This window comes from Urocampus carinirostris, chromosome 16 (genome assembly GCF_059441175.1).
Source record: "Urocampus carinirostris isolate Australia breed hairy pipefish chromosome 16, RoL_Ucar_1.0, whole genome shotgun sequence".
Lineage (NCBI taxonomy): Eukaryota > Metazoa > Chordata > Actinopteri > Syngnathiformes > Syngnathidae > Urocampus > Urocampus carinirostris.
Genome location: NC_142364.1, coordinates 18,223,374 through 18,235,785, shown reverse-complemented (window position 1 = coordinate 18,235,785; position 12,412 = coordinate 18,223,374). Strand labels below are relative to the sequence as shown.

General features: G+C 35.0%; 1 protein-coding gene across 2 annotated transcripts in view; it reads right to left on the bottom strand.

Moving 5' to 3' along the window:
* The window catches only part of lhx6a (LIM homeobox 6a), a 36,147-nt gene extending 25,994 nt beyond the window's left edge, over window positions 1–10,153 (bottom strand). For both annotated transcript variants that reach the window (XM_088355959.1, XM_088355960.1), the window contains exons 1-4: window positions 9,833–10,153; window positions 8,110–8,172; window positions 6,271–6,453; window positions 4,719–4,840 (exon numbers count right to left, since the gene is read on the bottom strand). In XM_088355959.1, coding sequence (XP_088212085.1) covers window positions 4,719–4,840; window positions 6,271–6,453; window positions 8,110–8,172; window positions 9,833–9,901 — 437 coding nt within the window. In that variant the 5' untranslated portion in view covers window positions 9,902–10,153. The remainder of the gene's footprint in view (window positions 1–4,718; window positions 4,841–6,270; window positions 6,454–8,109; window positions 8,173–9,832) is intronic.
* Window positions 10,154–12,412: the final 2,259 nt, after the last annotated feature.

Below are 12,412 nucleotides of genomic sequence, written 5' to 3'. Positions count from 1 at the left end.
TGCAGTTTATGTTTATCCACATATTTGAATGTATTTAATTGCTGTATTCATGTGCTGTTTCAATGCATCCTTTCATTCAGTACTTTATGTACCAATGTGTCTAAGTGGTGTTCTGATAAGTCTGCCATAATCTTATTATACCATCCATCCATCCATTTTCTTCCGCTTATCCGGGGTGAGGGCAGCAGCCTCAGCAGGGAAGCCCAGACCTCCCTATCTCCAGCCACTTCCTCCAGGTTATCCAAGGGTGTCCCCAGGCCAGTATAGAGACGTTGTCTCTCCAGTGTGTCCTGGGTCGTTCCCGGAACCCCTCCCGAGGGAGGCGTCTAGGAGGCAACCTTATCAGATGCCTGAGCCACCTAAGCTGGTTCCTCTCAATGCGGAGGAGAAGCAACTCTACACTAAGTCCATCCTGGGTGATTGAGCTTCTCCCCTTAAGGAGAGCACAGCCACCCTGTGGAGAAAACTCTATTCAGCCACTTGTATCAGGATCCTGTTCTTTCGATCATCTTATCATACCGCCTGCAAAATCCAGTTTTAACAAAGGTTTTTTTGTGATCTCGTATCTTATTTGCTTTGGCCTGAAAAATCCCATTTCAGTTGACTTTCATTTTCCAGTGTAATTTTTGTCAATCCATACCCCTTTCCTATAAAAAAGGGTCAGCCATTTGTCGATTGTTAGGGAGGACTTTGCCTTGATCAACTACCGTATTTTCCGCACTATAAGGCGCACCTAAAATCTGTTATTTTTTTTTAAAAAAAAGCTGACTATGCGCCTTATAATCCGGTGCACCTTATATATGGATCAATATTGAGCCGCGACAGGTCTTGCAACTTACGGTAAGCAGCCACCGACTCCATTTTTTTGCGTAGAAGAAGAAGTGCGCTGTGCTTACCGGGAAATATTAAACAACGATTCTCTTTTATTTGTGCGTTTGTATAAAGACCCTGAAATGGCTCCTATTAAGAGACACACTTACAACGCAGAGTTTAAACTCAAGGCGATCAGTCAGGCAGTAGAACACGGAAATAGAGCAGCAGCAATTCGAACACTGCAGAAGAAGAATTCGAGGGATTCGTAGATGAGGAGCTGATAGAGTGAGCTTTATGTTTTACTTTTGTGTGTTTACGTTTTACATTTTACAGTTATTATGTTATTGCTTTATTGTTATTGTTTTTGCACATTACGAGTGTCACTATATTGCGATTGCACTAACATTTAATTTACCATAACAGTATCAGACGTTTTTTTTGCGTGTTGACTAAATGGAGGAAAAATAAAATGTTATGCCTTGCTGTTGTTCAAAGATGTTAAAGATGTGTCACAAAAATGCTTCACCTCAGAGAAAATAATAAAACAGCTGTTTATTCATTTTGGGAGTGAATGGAGTTGTGGAAAGCTTGTTTGTTATCTACTAATAAAGTTTGACTGACCTATCCGACTGTTTTGTTGACATTCCCTTTAGCGCGGCACCATCTAATGGTTGCATAACGTAACTAAAGCCTCTACTGTAGCGCCTTATAATGCGGTGCGCCTTATGTTTGGAAAAAGTTTTCAAATATATCATTCATTGAAGGTGCGCCTTATAACACGGTGCGCATTATAGTGCGGAAAATACGGTACTTAGAATGTTCTGTTAATTTCTTATGTTGTTTTTTTCTAACAACAGTCCTCAACTTAACTACTCACAGCTCCTTTTTCTACGTACAAATACTTGGTCCGAATCCTGGAAGTTAAACTGAAACCGCGGAAGGACACAGGTATTGTTGATTCTTACAGAATTAAAAAAAAATATGCATTCAAAATACAAACTAAGATGTAGAGAGAGGGATCACAGAACGGCTAGTAATTGAGTTAACGGATTTACTCTCCAGTTCATTGGTGATAATGGCATAACATGTGACAGCCATTTGTACCTTTTCCCGACCGCTTATCCAAGCAAGACGCTCGCATACACTTAATGTCTATTTTACATATGAAATAATGGCTCACAGTTTTGGGGCGCGAGGGGTGACCGCCAAGGGGTGTTTAACCGGAAAGGGGTCAGTTTGAGTATTAGTGCGAACCTGGCAGTGCAAACAAAAATTTGTGTTGTGAAAATAATAAAAAGCGGATGATTGACAGCTGCTGGGCCTGCATAAATAAACACAAACCCCGGGGTGTTTTTGTGCAGAGGGCGAGCTGATATACAGTACATTTGTACAACACACACAAAAAGTGTGTTAAAAGGAGAATATTTCAGTGAGTTTGGGATACGAAACGCTTTCAGATCACACACAAAAAAAGTGACCAGGCAATCGGGGAGGTCTAATTGCTGGTCTGGAGGTCTGGGGCGGAGGACGACTAATTGCTGGTGATTAGAAACCTCAGCAGAGGTTTTGTGTCAGGTTTCGGTCACATTTGGGTCCTGACGCCAGCTTGTTCAAGACATGTTAGGGGAAATAAAGACTCTAAGTGTGATTGTCTAAACCAGGGGTCCCCAAATGTTTTCCTGTGAGGGCCACATGATTTTTCCATTCTTGAGGTCAGTTTGTCACAGAAAAAGTGTCACGACTGAAGGAGTGCCTAAATGTAAAAACGTTAAAAAAAATCCGATGTTTTTGTGAGATCGCTGACAACTAAATGCGGCTTATATGTGTCCTGCATGTGTAGAAGAGGAGCTGTTTCCCCCCCCCTCCCCGTTGTTAGACTGTAATTGAAGCATGTTTTTCGAAATAAATCTTGGTTAATTTTGTATTTTTGCGTCTTAAACTTAAACGCATTTAACTATAAAAAAAAAACACTGGAGTTATTTAAATAGTGGTGCTAAATAGGCTTTACACAAGTTTTTATTAACTACGAACTCCTCAGTGTTAAATGTTATCATTTTAAAAAAAACTTTAACACTCTTTAGTGCAGAGTAGTATAAAATAATAACTCCTATCAGACTAAAAATAATTCTACATTCGGCGTACATTTTACACCCTGGAAATATGTATTTTTACAGGAGTGGAGTTAAGATTAACTCTGTATGTGTTAAATTGGTTATTTTACTGTGTAGATATATTATATTAAAACTGATTTTCCAACCCCAAGCAAAAATAGAGCCACCCTTTCGCTTTTTATCCTTATGTTTTCTGCCAGGACTTCATACCTGGACATATGGACACGCGTATATCACACACACGCGCGTTTTGTAGCTATGCAAGTCTTGTTTTTGTAACAGTCTCTCTCCCACGATCATCTGCCTCCTCATCATCCCCCGAGAAGAAAATGTGACAACATCCTGGCTGCAATTGCATCATGCACGTGAATTCGGGCCATTTCTGCACCCTTCATGTCTTTAGGCATGTTAGAAACAGGCCTCGTAAAATATTAAAAAGGGGTTTCAGTGCATAAATGAATTAATTGTGGAGCTAATAGTTAGCAGCAGCTTTCATTTCATCACATCTTAAACCAGTCTCCGATAGTAATACCTTTTAAATAATTTTAATATATATCCTGACATTCCTTTCTCTTTTAAGTTATTATTACGTGTTCATCCTGCAGGGTTAAGTCTAACTTCGTGACGTCAATAATGAAAATACAGACAATTTAACTTCTAACCGGTGTTTTGCTTGAATTAAACAAACTCTTAACAAAAAAAATATTTCTAATTATAAAACTCTAGCTATTATATAACAAGCATTTTCACTGATGCGTTCTATGCGCGTATTCGATAAAATAGGGATTTCAAATTTATATTTCAAAACGTGTATTCGCAATTAAAATATGACAAGAATTATTCTGTTTTCTCATCTCTGTAACAAATTTGTTTAATAATCCGTTTACATGCATACAATTTCGAATAAACTGTAAACAAAACTCACGGATCGAGCGGAAAAAAAATGTGTATTCTGCGTTAATAAACAATATCTCAAAATTAAAATCTTCTTCATAGTCGTTGAACACAACGTAGTGAACATTGTTTTCATCTTGATTAGAAATGTCACTCCAGGATAAACACGCCATAAATACTTAAAAGACTAAATCAAGATAAAATAATTTCTAAATTAAAAGGCACACTTTCACAAGGTAGTGCTTGTAATGTGGCCTAAGTTGTAAATGCACCAGAACAAAAACACATTAGCAACATCCTATTTCCAAAATGAGGGCCAAGAAATTAAATGAGACAAAATAAGAAAATTCTACATAATCGAGCAGAATTATAAGACAATATGACTGGATTTTAAAAACCAAATTGACATTTAAATCTATTTGTAAAACACTCTGTTATGAATTAAATATTATATTTAGAAATTATATATTCTTTTATATATGTATACATTTATGTTTGTGGCATATACATGTTTGCAACTATAGTTTGATTACATTTTCAAATTCAGAATTTTTAAACGAAATTAACAGACTAAACAATGACAATAAGCGTTTCATAATAATGATCGAATCTTCAGTAATTAGTGCATTCATTTTGCGCAAACGTATCAAATATATACATTGCGTTAAATTTGATCCGTTCGTGTTAATTAGAAACAAAAAATGAGTATTTTCGAAATTATTATCTTGAAAATGAACCATTTCACAACGCAGTTTTCCAAGCAGGGTTTTTTTTTCAATATAAAAAAGGCGTTTTTAAATATGAGAAGTTCAAGTATTTAAAGCATGTGTGGATACATGTTCAGGAGAAGAGAGCATGCTTCTATTTTGCAAATAAACGTATATACAAAACTTACCCTACCTGAAATAATCCATTTTGCAGAAAATCTCTTTATTTTTGATGTAGCAGCTACTGTGTTGACGTAACGACGTCCTGCAAACAGAACATTCCAGGCATCGCACATGCCAGATCAAGTTGTTTACCTGAACACAGAAAAACACAAACATACATCATACATCAACTCATTAAAAAACAAATCCTGTTAAAAACAATTACAAGTAGTAAAAATTGAGCGATTGGAAATGTCTCCGTTTTCAATACTGTATTTAGATTAAGTTAAGAGGACCATTTACTTATTTTCGTTTGTATAATTTGTACACGGATGATTTGGGCAAATGAAAAATGTACACTATTGAATTTAATTGGGAAAATATATTTACACGTACCTTCTTTATTATTTTCGGAATTGTGTCCAAATTATTATTCTTTAAAAAATGTATAAGCTCATTTTGAGTATTTTAAAATACGCTATTAAGAGCAACCTGTAAAATGCGTGAAAGTCATATACAGAGAGTGAGAAAAAAAGAAAGAATAAGTCAGGCATATTCAGGAAAATAGGCCTTTATATAGAAAACGTAAGAAATAGTCGTTTATTCGTAGTAGTATATCGATAATTTAGGCGTATTAGGGAGTCAAAACAGAACGGTTGCCCCTTGGAAATGGGTTAAATATATTGTTTAAAATAATTAAAGATATACAAAATAATTTTGACCGATGGTTAGTCTAATTTGTTAGTGGCTATTTTTTATCACGGACAAAAACATCAAAAAATGATTTAACAAAAACATAATGATTATCGTCAATCAGATGAACGATAGTATAATACTATACATTGTCAATATTATGGTTTATGGTAAGAACCATATGAAGTAATGTATACATTTGAATCTTGTATAACTTTATATTTTTGTGAGGTTGAAATTTGCTAAAATTATAAAAATTAATACAAACAAATAAAAACACATGCAAACATATATTTTAGTGTTTTAATATCAATCTAAAAAGAAATACATATCTGTAAATTACTTTATTTTCCCCGTATTTTATACGTGTTTTCATTATTGTAAATTGTGTACGCCGTATAGCAATTTTTATAACATAGAAATACTTTGTACCATACGTGATTTATTTATTTTTTTGATTAAAAAAAATCGAAACCGATCTCATCTTTTCCATTTCCGCTCTCATCTCTAATTTTCTACATCTAATACACAACACTAAATCAACTGCAAGTGGGGAAATAACTAAGCAATAAGCTGAAATAATTGTTTGTGTTATTTGTCTGGTAAATAAAATAAACATGTTGACACAAATTGACGTATTGTCTGTCTTGCGATGAGTAAATAGGCGCTGCGTTATGTTAGTAAGGTTTATTATCGCTTGATAAGGTGAATTGCCGTCATTAATAAGGGAAGCAATCGGCTGAGGTTGACAAATCTGCCAATGAAACCTTGAATATTTCGTTTTTTACACTTGCCGCATTCAAGCCATTATTTCAAGTCGCCATGTTTGTAGTTTTATTCAGACGCGCGGCCCCGCGATGAAAATAGCGCTATCTCCCAGCGTGTCTCACCTTGAGCAGGTATCGATCCAGTATCTCCAGGCCGCAGCTGGCGCACAGGTTCTTCCCCGTGGAGTGGACGGAGCTGGCCGTGGAAGTGGGCGAGCACACGGAAGGCGTGGACGGCGTGCTCGGGGACGAGCGCGTGTCCTCACGCTCCATCGTGGACCGCTGGGACTCCGCGTCCGACTGAGACTGCGTGGACGGGGGTGGGAGCGTGGGTAAAAGGGGGTGGGGGGGACATCCACGAATCAGAACTGAATGTCACTCGCGCGCACGATCGCTTTCAGGTCACGTGGACGACATATTAAAAACAAAAATGTGTTGGTTTTTATGTTTTCCTCGTTAAAAACAATTTGATTTGATAAAATGGTTTCTTTATATATTTTGTTATTTTTTTAGATATATTTTACTACAATATTGTCATATTTTGTACCATACAATATTATATAAGTTATTTATTTTTTAAATGATGACCATAAAAAACTTAAATTAATTATATTAATTCCCATTTTAACAATCACTAAAATCAAGTTGTTAGCGGGCCGAAAGATTATTACATACACACATAAATATTAACATAAATAGGGTATTTTTTGTTGAATACCCAGGATTTTAAGTTGCAATTTCGTGCATGAAAAATGCTATATAACAACATTTTGATATTATTTGATCGTTTAAAAAACATGTACAATATGTATTATAGATAATTATACTTTTAGAAAATTCTGTTGTCTTATTTCAATTTTTACTTTTTTCCTTTGTCGGGTAAGTTCTGTTTTCTGGTTTTAATTTTGAATATGTCTTCCCTGCAAGGTAAACATGAAATAGGGGTGCGCACTTGAAAGCTTCAGCCTAAACTCTTATAAGGCTCGTGTTTATGTATTGTGAGCAAATAATTGATTGTTTTCTTTTGTCAATTATCGATTTATGGTGTTTTTGAGCTTTGTCTAAATACAAAAAAATACATTTCTTTGCTATATATCTATCGACATTTTGTCTTTTGATTATGTATGTTATTATTTATCATATTGTCCCCCACTTAGAAATACTTTGTACTATTATTTTCTAAAGGAAAAACATTTATTTTTTGTGATGAATGTTATTTTTTTCCAATATTAAATTCAAAATCCGAGAACTGAGCTAAAAGAATGTGTGGTCCATAAACAGAACGATAATGTTTGTTCAACAAATTAAGTCTTATTTTGAAAAAAAAAAAAAACCTTTCACAATAACTCCCCACCTTTTAATGTTATAAAGATATTTTTATTACGCATGCATTGGGAAATACGCATATACACATTTATACTTTAGAAATCCAAGCATATTTCCAATTGTTTGTGGCTTTACATTTATAGGAACAGCATCAACCACTATTGAACGAAAGGAAAATACAAAAAACTGTATATTTGCGCATAAAACCGCACTAAAATACAATACTATAATCCATAAAAATGTGAATGTTTTAAGATTTTAAGTATCAACTCTTATTCCATTTCCATATATCGGGACAGGCACCTAAAAGGCTTCAGCCTACTCCCATTGGGCAAATGTTTATGTATTGTATTATTGTATTATACAGCTCTTCTTTAAGAAAATAGTTTGGTTGTAAATAATTATTTCTGTTTTTTTCTTATTATAAAAACCACATATTTTAATTATTGTTCTATCAACATTTTGTCTTTTGATGATGTGGGTTATTATTTAAATTTAAATTAATTAAACAATACAAATGATTTCCCTGTGCAATTCTAAAGATGTTGGGAAACACAAATATACATCCAATGCACGTTTTTAAATACACACCACTTACTGTATATAATATATAGTATAGTATATAATTGCCCCTACCATTTGCGAGTGTTTGGAGTCCACGCTGCAGCCCGCGGTACTTTGACGCTCACTGCAGATCACCTGGCAGAAAACAGCAATCCAAAAGCGACATCTTCATATTTCCATGGTTGTCATTCTGCACGTCACTCGCTTGAATAAACTTCCATATAGCTCCCTAAGCCTTCTCCCGTCACTTTCTTCTCCTTCGATGATAAAGAGCGCAAATTGTCTTTCCTGAATATTAGCGTTTTTTCTCTACTTTCCTCTCGTGGGGATGAAACATGGAGGGGGGGCGAATTGTCCCGATTTAAACTACCTGTGATTACAAATAGCTGGCGCACAAGGGGCTGCACGAGGGTCTATTTCACGTGTCAATCAAAAGGCGAGGCGGGTAGAGCAAATGTGATTTTGTTTTCCTTCCAACCCTGCACTTATGTTTATAATTGAAATCCGTTTTAATATAACAAGATTTGGAATTGTTTGTAAGAGGGGTGGGCAACCTTTATGAGTCGCGTTGGGTTGAATTGGTAAAAGAACTAGGGTCTGGATTTATGTTTTGTATCTAGCGATATAGTCTCAATAAATGAGGGGGGGGGACATAATGTGGGCCTGTGCAATTTCTCATATCGTCGCTGCCATTGCAAATTAAATCTCTATTTTAAGCATTTAAAAAATCTAAAGATTCCATTCTTGCGAAAAAAAATAACGAATAAGTGGAGACATTTTTTAGAATAGCAGCGACGATATGCATTTTATATTTCACTTTTGTCCTTCGAGAGAAAATGTAATCAAATTGGTTTTGAAACACTCAGAATTAATGTAAAGTCTATATTCAAGCACTAAATTCTATAAACCTCCAAATTTAGAATGCAATAGAATAGCAGTGACAATATGAAACTATGAATTAAATGAACAGGCAGAGGTTTACATGCCCATTTAATATTTTATTTTTGCTCCATCAAGAGAAAATGTAATCATATTAGTTTTTCAACACTTGGAATTGAAGCATATTAATATCTTACGCCCCCTTTAAGAACAAATGTTGATCATATGCATTGGAGAAAACTCAAAATGCAATATCCAGTGTTTTTTCCGTTACATTTGATGAATGTATTGATCAATACATTTCTATTTAGTACTCCCCGGTTTATTTTTACCCCTTCGATCAGTTTAAAACAAAAGAAAAAAAAAGGATGAGAGGTTGAAGCCAAAGGCTTATAAGAGACCCTTCCTCAAATAACTTTGGACGGTTCTTCTATCAACAATAGAAAAATATCAATATTTACCTCGTTATAATTATCCTTTGTGAGTGTATTAAGAAATGATCACATTGTTTGAATCACGACATTTATCTTACAGTTTCTGAGTTAGTTTTTTTTAATCTCATCCTTCTCTTTTCTCTCTAACGATATAATATGTAAAACCTGAAACAGCAGTAGCAAATAAAGGAAAATAATCCAATCTGATAGCACAAGGGAGTGAAAAGGGGGAAATCTGGAGTAAGTACATAATAAAAATAGCAAGTAAATAAAAATCTAGGCTGCTGTTTAAATGTTGGAGACAAAAGTGGCACAAATACCATTTTTTAAAAAATGATACTTTTAATAATTTAATATTAATGTAATAATAACATTTAGCGCGCCAGATTAAAAAGCCTGAAGGTCTGAAGTTTGCCCACTCCTTCTTTAAAACATGATTATAAACAACAGTTGTATTTATTAAAGTGGCAAAAGAGGCTTACCTGTTTCGTGGTGGACAAAACCGTGTTACCCTCTGAAAGAGGGGACGAAACTTCATTTTTCCAGTACATGAATCCCTCGGATTTTAAAGAGATTTAAGCCGGGCGCAAGTCGTCAACGAGCGGGTAGTTACGCTTCCACCATCCGATGTCTTCTCTGTTGTTTTTCCTCTGTTAAAGTTCCGAAATTTAGTGTGGGGGGGTTTGGAACCCGCTGCTCCTGGTGTGCACTGATGCCCAAAAGTGCGTTTGGATTTGGCGTGTCTGTGCGCATTTACGCGTAAGATGTCACCAAATGTACTGTAGGTCGCCCCTCGCCGGTGGGATGCAATTGCGACTTTACGCGAATTTCAACTTGCATGGGGCTTCTTATTTCGAGTGATGCGTCGTTGGCGAACGTAACGGCTCTTGGAAATGAACGACGGGAGTCGGCTCTTCACCAATAAAGAGTCGGTTCGGAGTTCGGGACGTGGTTTTTTTCTTGTGTTTGGTCATTATGCTTGTTTATTATTATTTTTACTTATTTCTTCTCCCCCCTAAGGTTTTTACTACTTTCCATTATTTTTATCCTTTATCTTCTGTTTTTTTCCCCGAGCTTTTTACTTTTTCCCTATAGCTTTAATTTTAGATTTGGCGTATTTCTTATTTTATTTCTTGATTTTTTCTTCTTTTTACTACTTCTGTTCATTTTTCTCTACCTTTTATACTTCTTTTTTTGCATTTTTTTTCTTTTTTGTGGTTAATTTCTTTTCTTTCCATGTTTTTTCCTTTTTAGCATTTCCTCTGGCATTTTACTTTTTTCTTCTTTTTTCTCCCTTGTTCTCCAATTTCTTTTTCTTTTTTCCCAAGCTTAACTTTTTCTTTTTTTCCTAACTACTAACGTTTATTTTGCCCTTTCTCTTTTCAGTTTTATTTTTCTTCTTTTATCTATTTTTCCCTCTGAGCGTTTCCCCTTTTCTTGCCTTTTCTCACTCTTTGTCCCTATTTCTTCTTTTCGATTTGTATTTACCTAGCTTTCTTTTTTCCTTTTTCAGTTTTTTCCCTTCCTTTTTGTCTCTTTCATTTTGTTTGCTTTATTGTTTATTTGGAAAATAATATTACATACTTATTCATACTATATGGATTAAATGAACAAAAACAATTATAAAAGCCGTTCGGGGGACGAAAGAGTCATTTCTTTTTAGCAAGCCGAGTCGAAAGAGCCTGCTCTCGAAAAAGAGCCAGATTTCCCAGCACTATACTTATTCCTCTTTGCAAGGCGCAAATGTGGAGGGGGGCTTTTTTAGGTGGGGTGGGGCACGCGCGTGTAGATTTGCATAAAGCCAATGCGACTTCAGGGTACAAGCAAATTAAAAACGACAGGCGTTACATAGAATAAATGCATACTAGGGTATTAAAAATGCATGGTTTGTTTAATTGAGCTGGTTTATGAAAAAATGTACCATGGGAAAATCATTAAACAGCAAAAGTCTTAGTTACCAAAAGAAATTATTTATATACTTAAAGCAAAAATAAAACAACACACAATTCCTTAAAATTGCACACTCAATTCATAACAAGCGCGCTCGCATTTGACATTTAAGGTACAAATATATTGAGAATGCATTGCTCATAAAAAATGAGTATATAGGACAGAAATCGGTTTATCATAAGGCTCACCACGCTATCCTCGGTTTATTTTGCATATAGCCGAAATATGCATGCAAGTATGACGTACAATATACGGAAACGAGAATGTTCGTTATCTCTCGTGTTTAACTACACCGTGTTTTTGTTCTAAATTGAGTGTTCGTTAGTTAAAACCAACATTTATCCATAAAATAAACGCGTTACTATGTTTATATCTAAAACAAATAGATGTTCTTTTTTCATGATTAAATAATAAAAAAACATTTAATTCAACTATAAACTGATCTGAATCATTTGAATCACAACAACAATACCATTTAAAAGGTTGAGGGGTTTCGTTTTTTTATGCACACGTATCCGGATTGAGTATAAATCTTTGAGGCCTTAGATGTTTTGAAAATCATACTTAAAATTAACAATAAAATGCAACAATACAAAAAAGGAGCAATTTTCCCTCCTGTGTTTTTTTCCCTAACAGGCTTGAACACACTTTAAATTAGGATGCTGGTCAAATAATTTAAGGTACACTACATAATTGACAGCTTCTAATTTTCTTAGGGGGTGCAGTGGGGGCCTGTTTGGCTAAAGAAATAAAAAAATAACTACATAAATAAAAAGCTGTCCAAAACTGTTGAGATGTTCGCAAGTCTCTTTAACACTGTTGCACTTGAAAAGGTTTCGTTCCTCGGAACAATGCAAAACCGATACTAAACAGAAACACACACACTTTAAAAACGTTTGGGGAAAATGAAAAATCTGGAATGGGAAAAATGAACAGATACATGACTTGGATCATTGTATCTATTGTTTTGTATAAAACAACCCACTCTTTTGGGTCGTTCAACACAAATTCATGTAATTCGCGTTTGCCCGTTTATTTTCTACAAATATGACAATTTCAGAGGCTTGTAATATAGGAAGGACAATTCTTTATGTACAAATATTCCGTTTAGG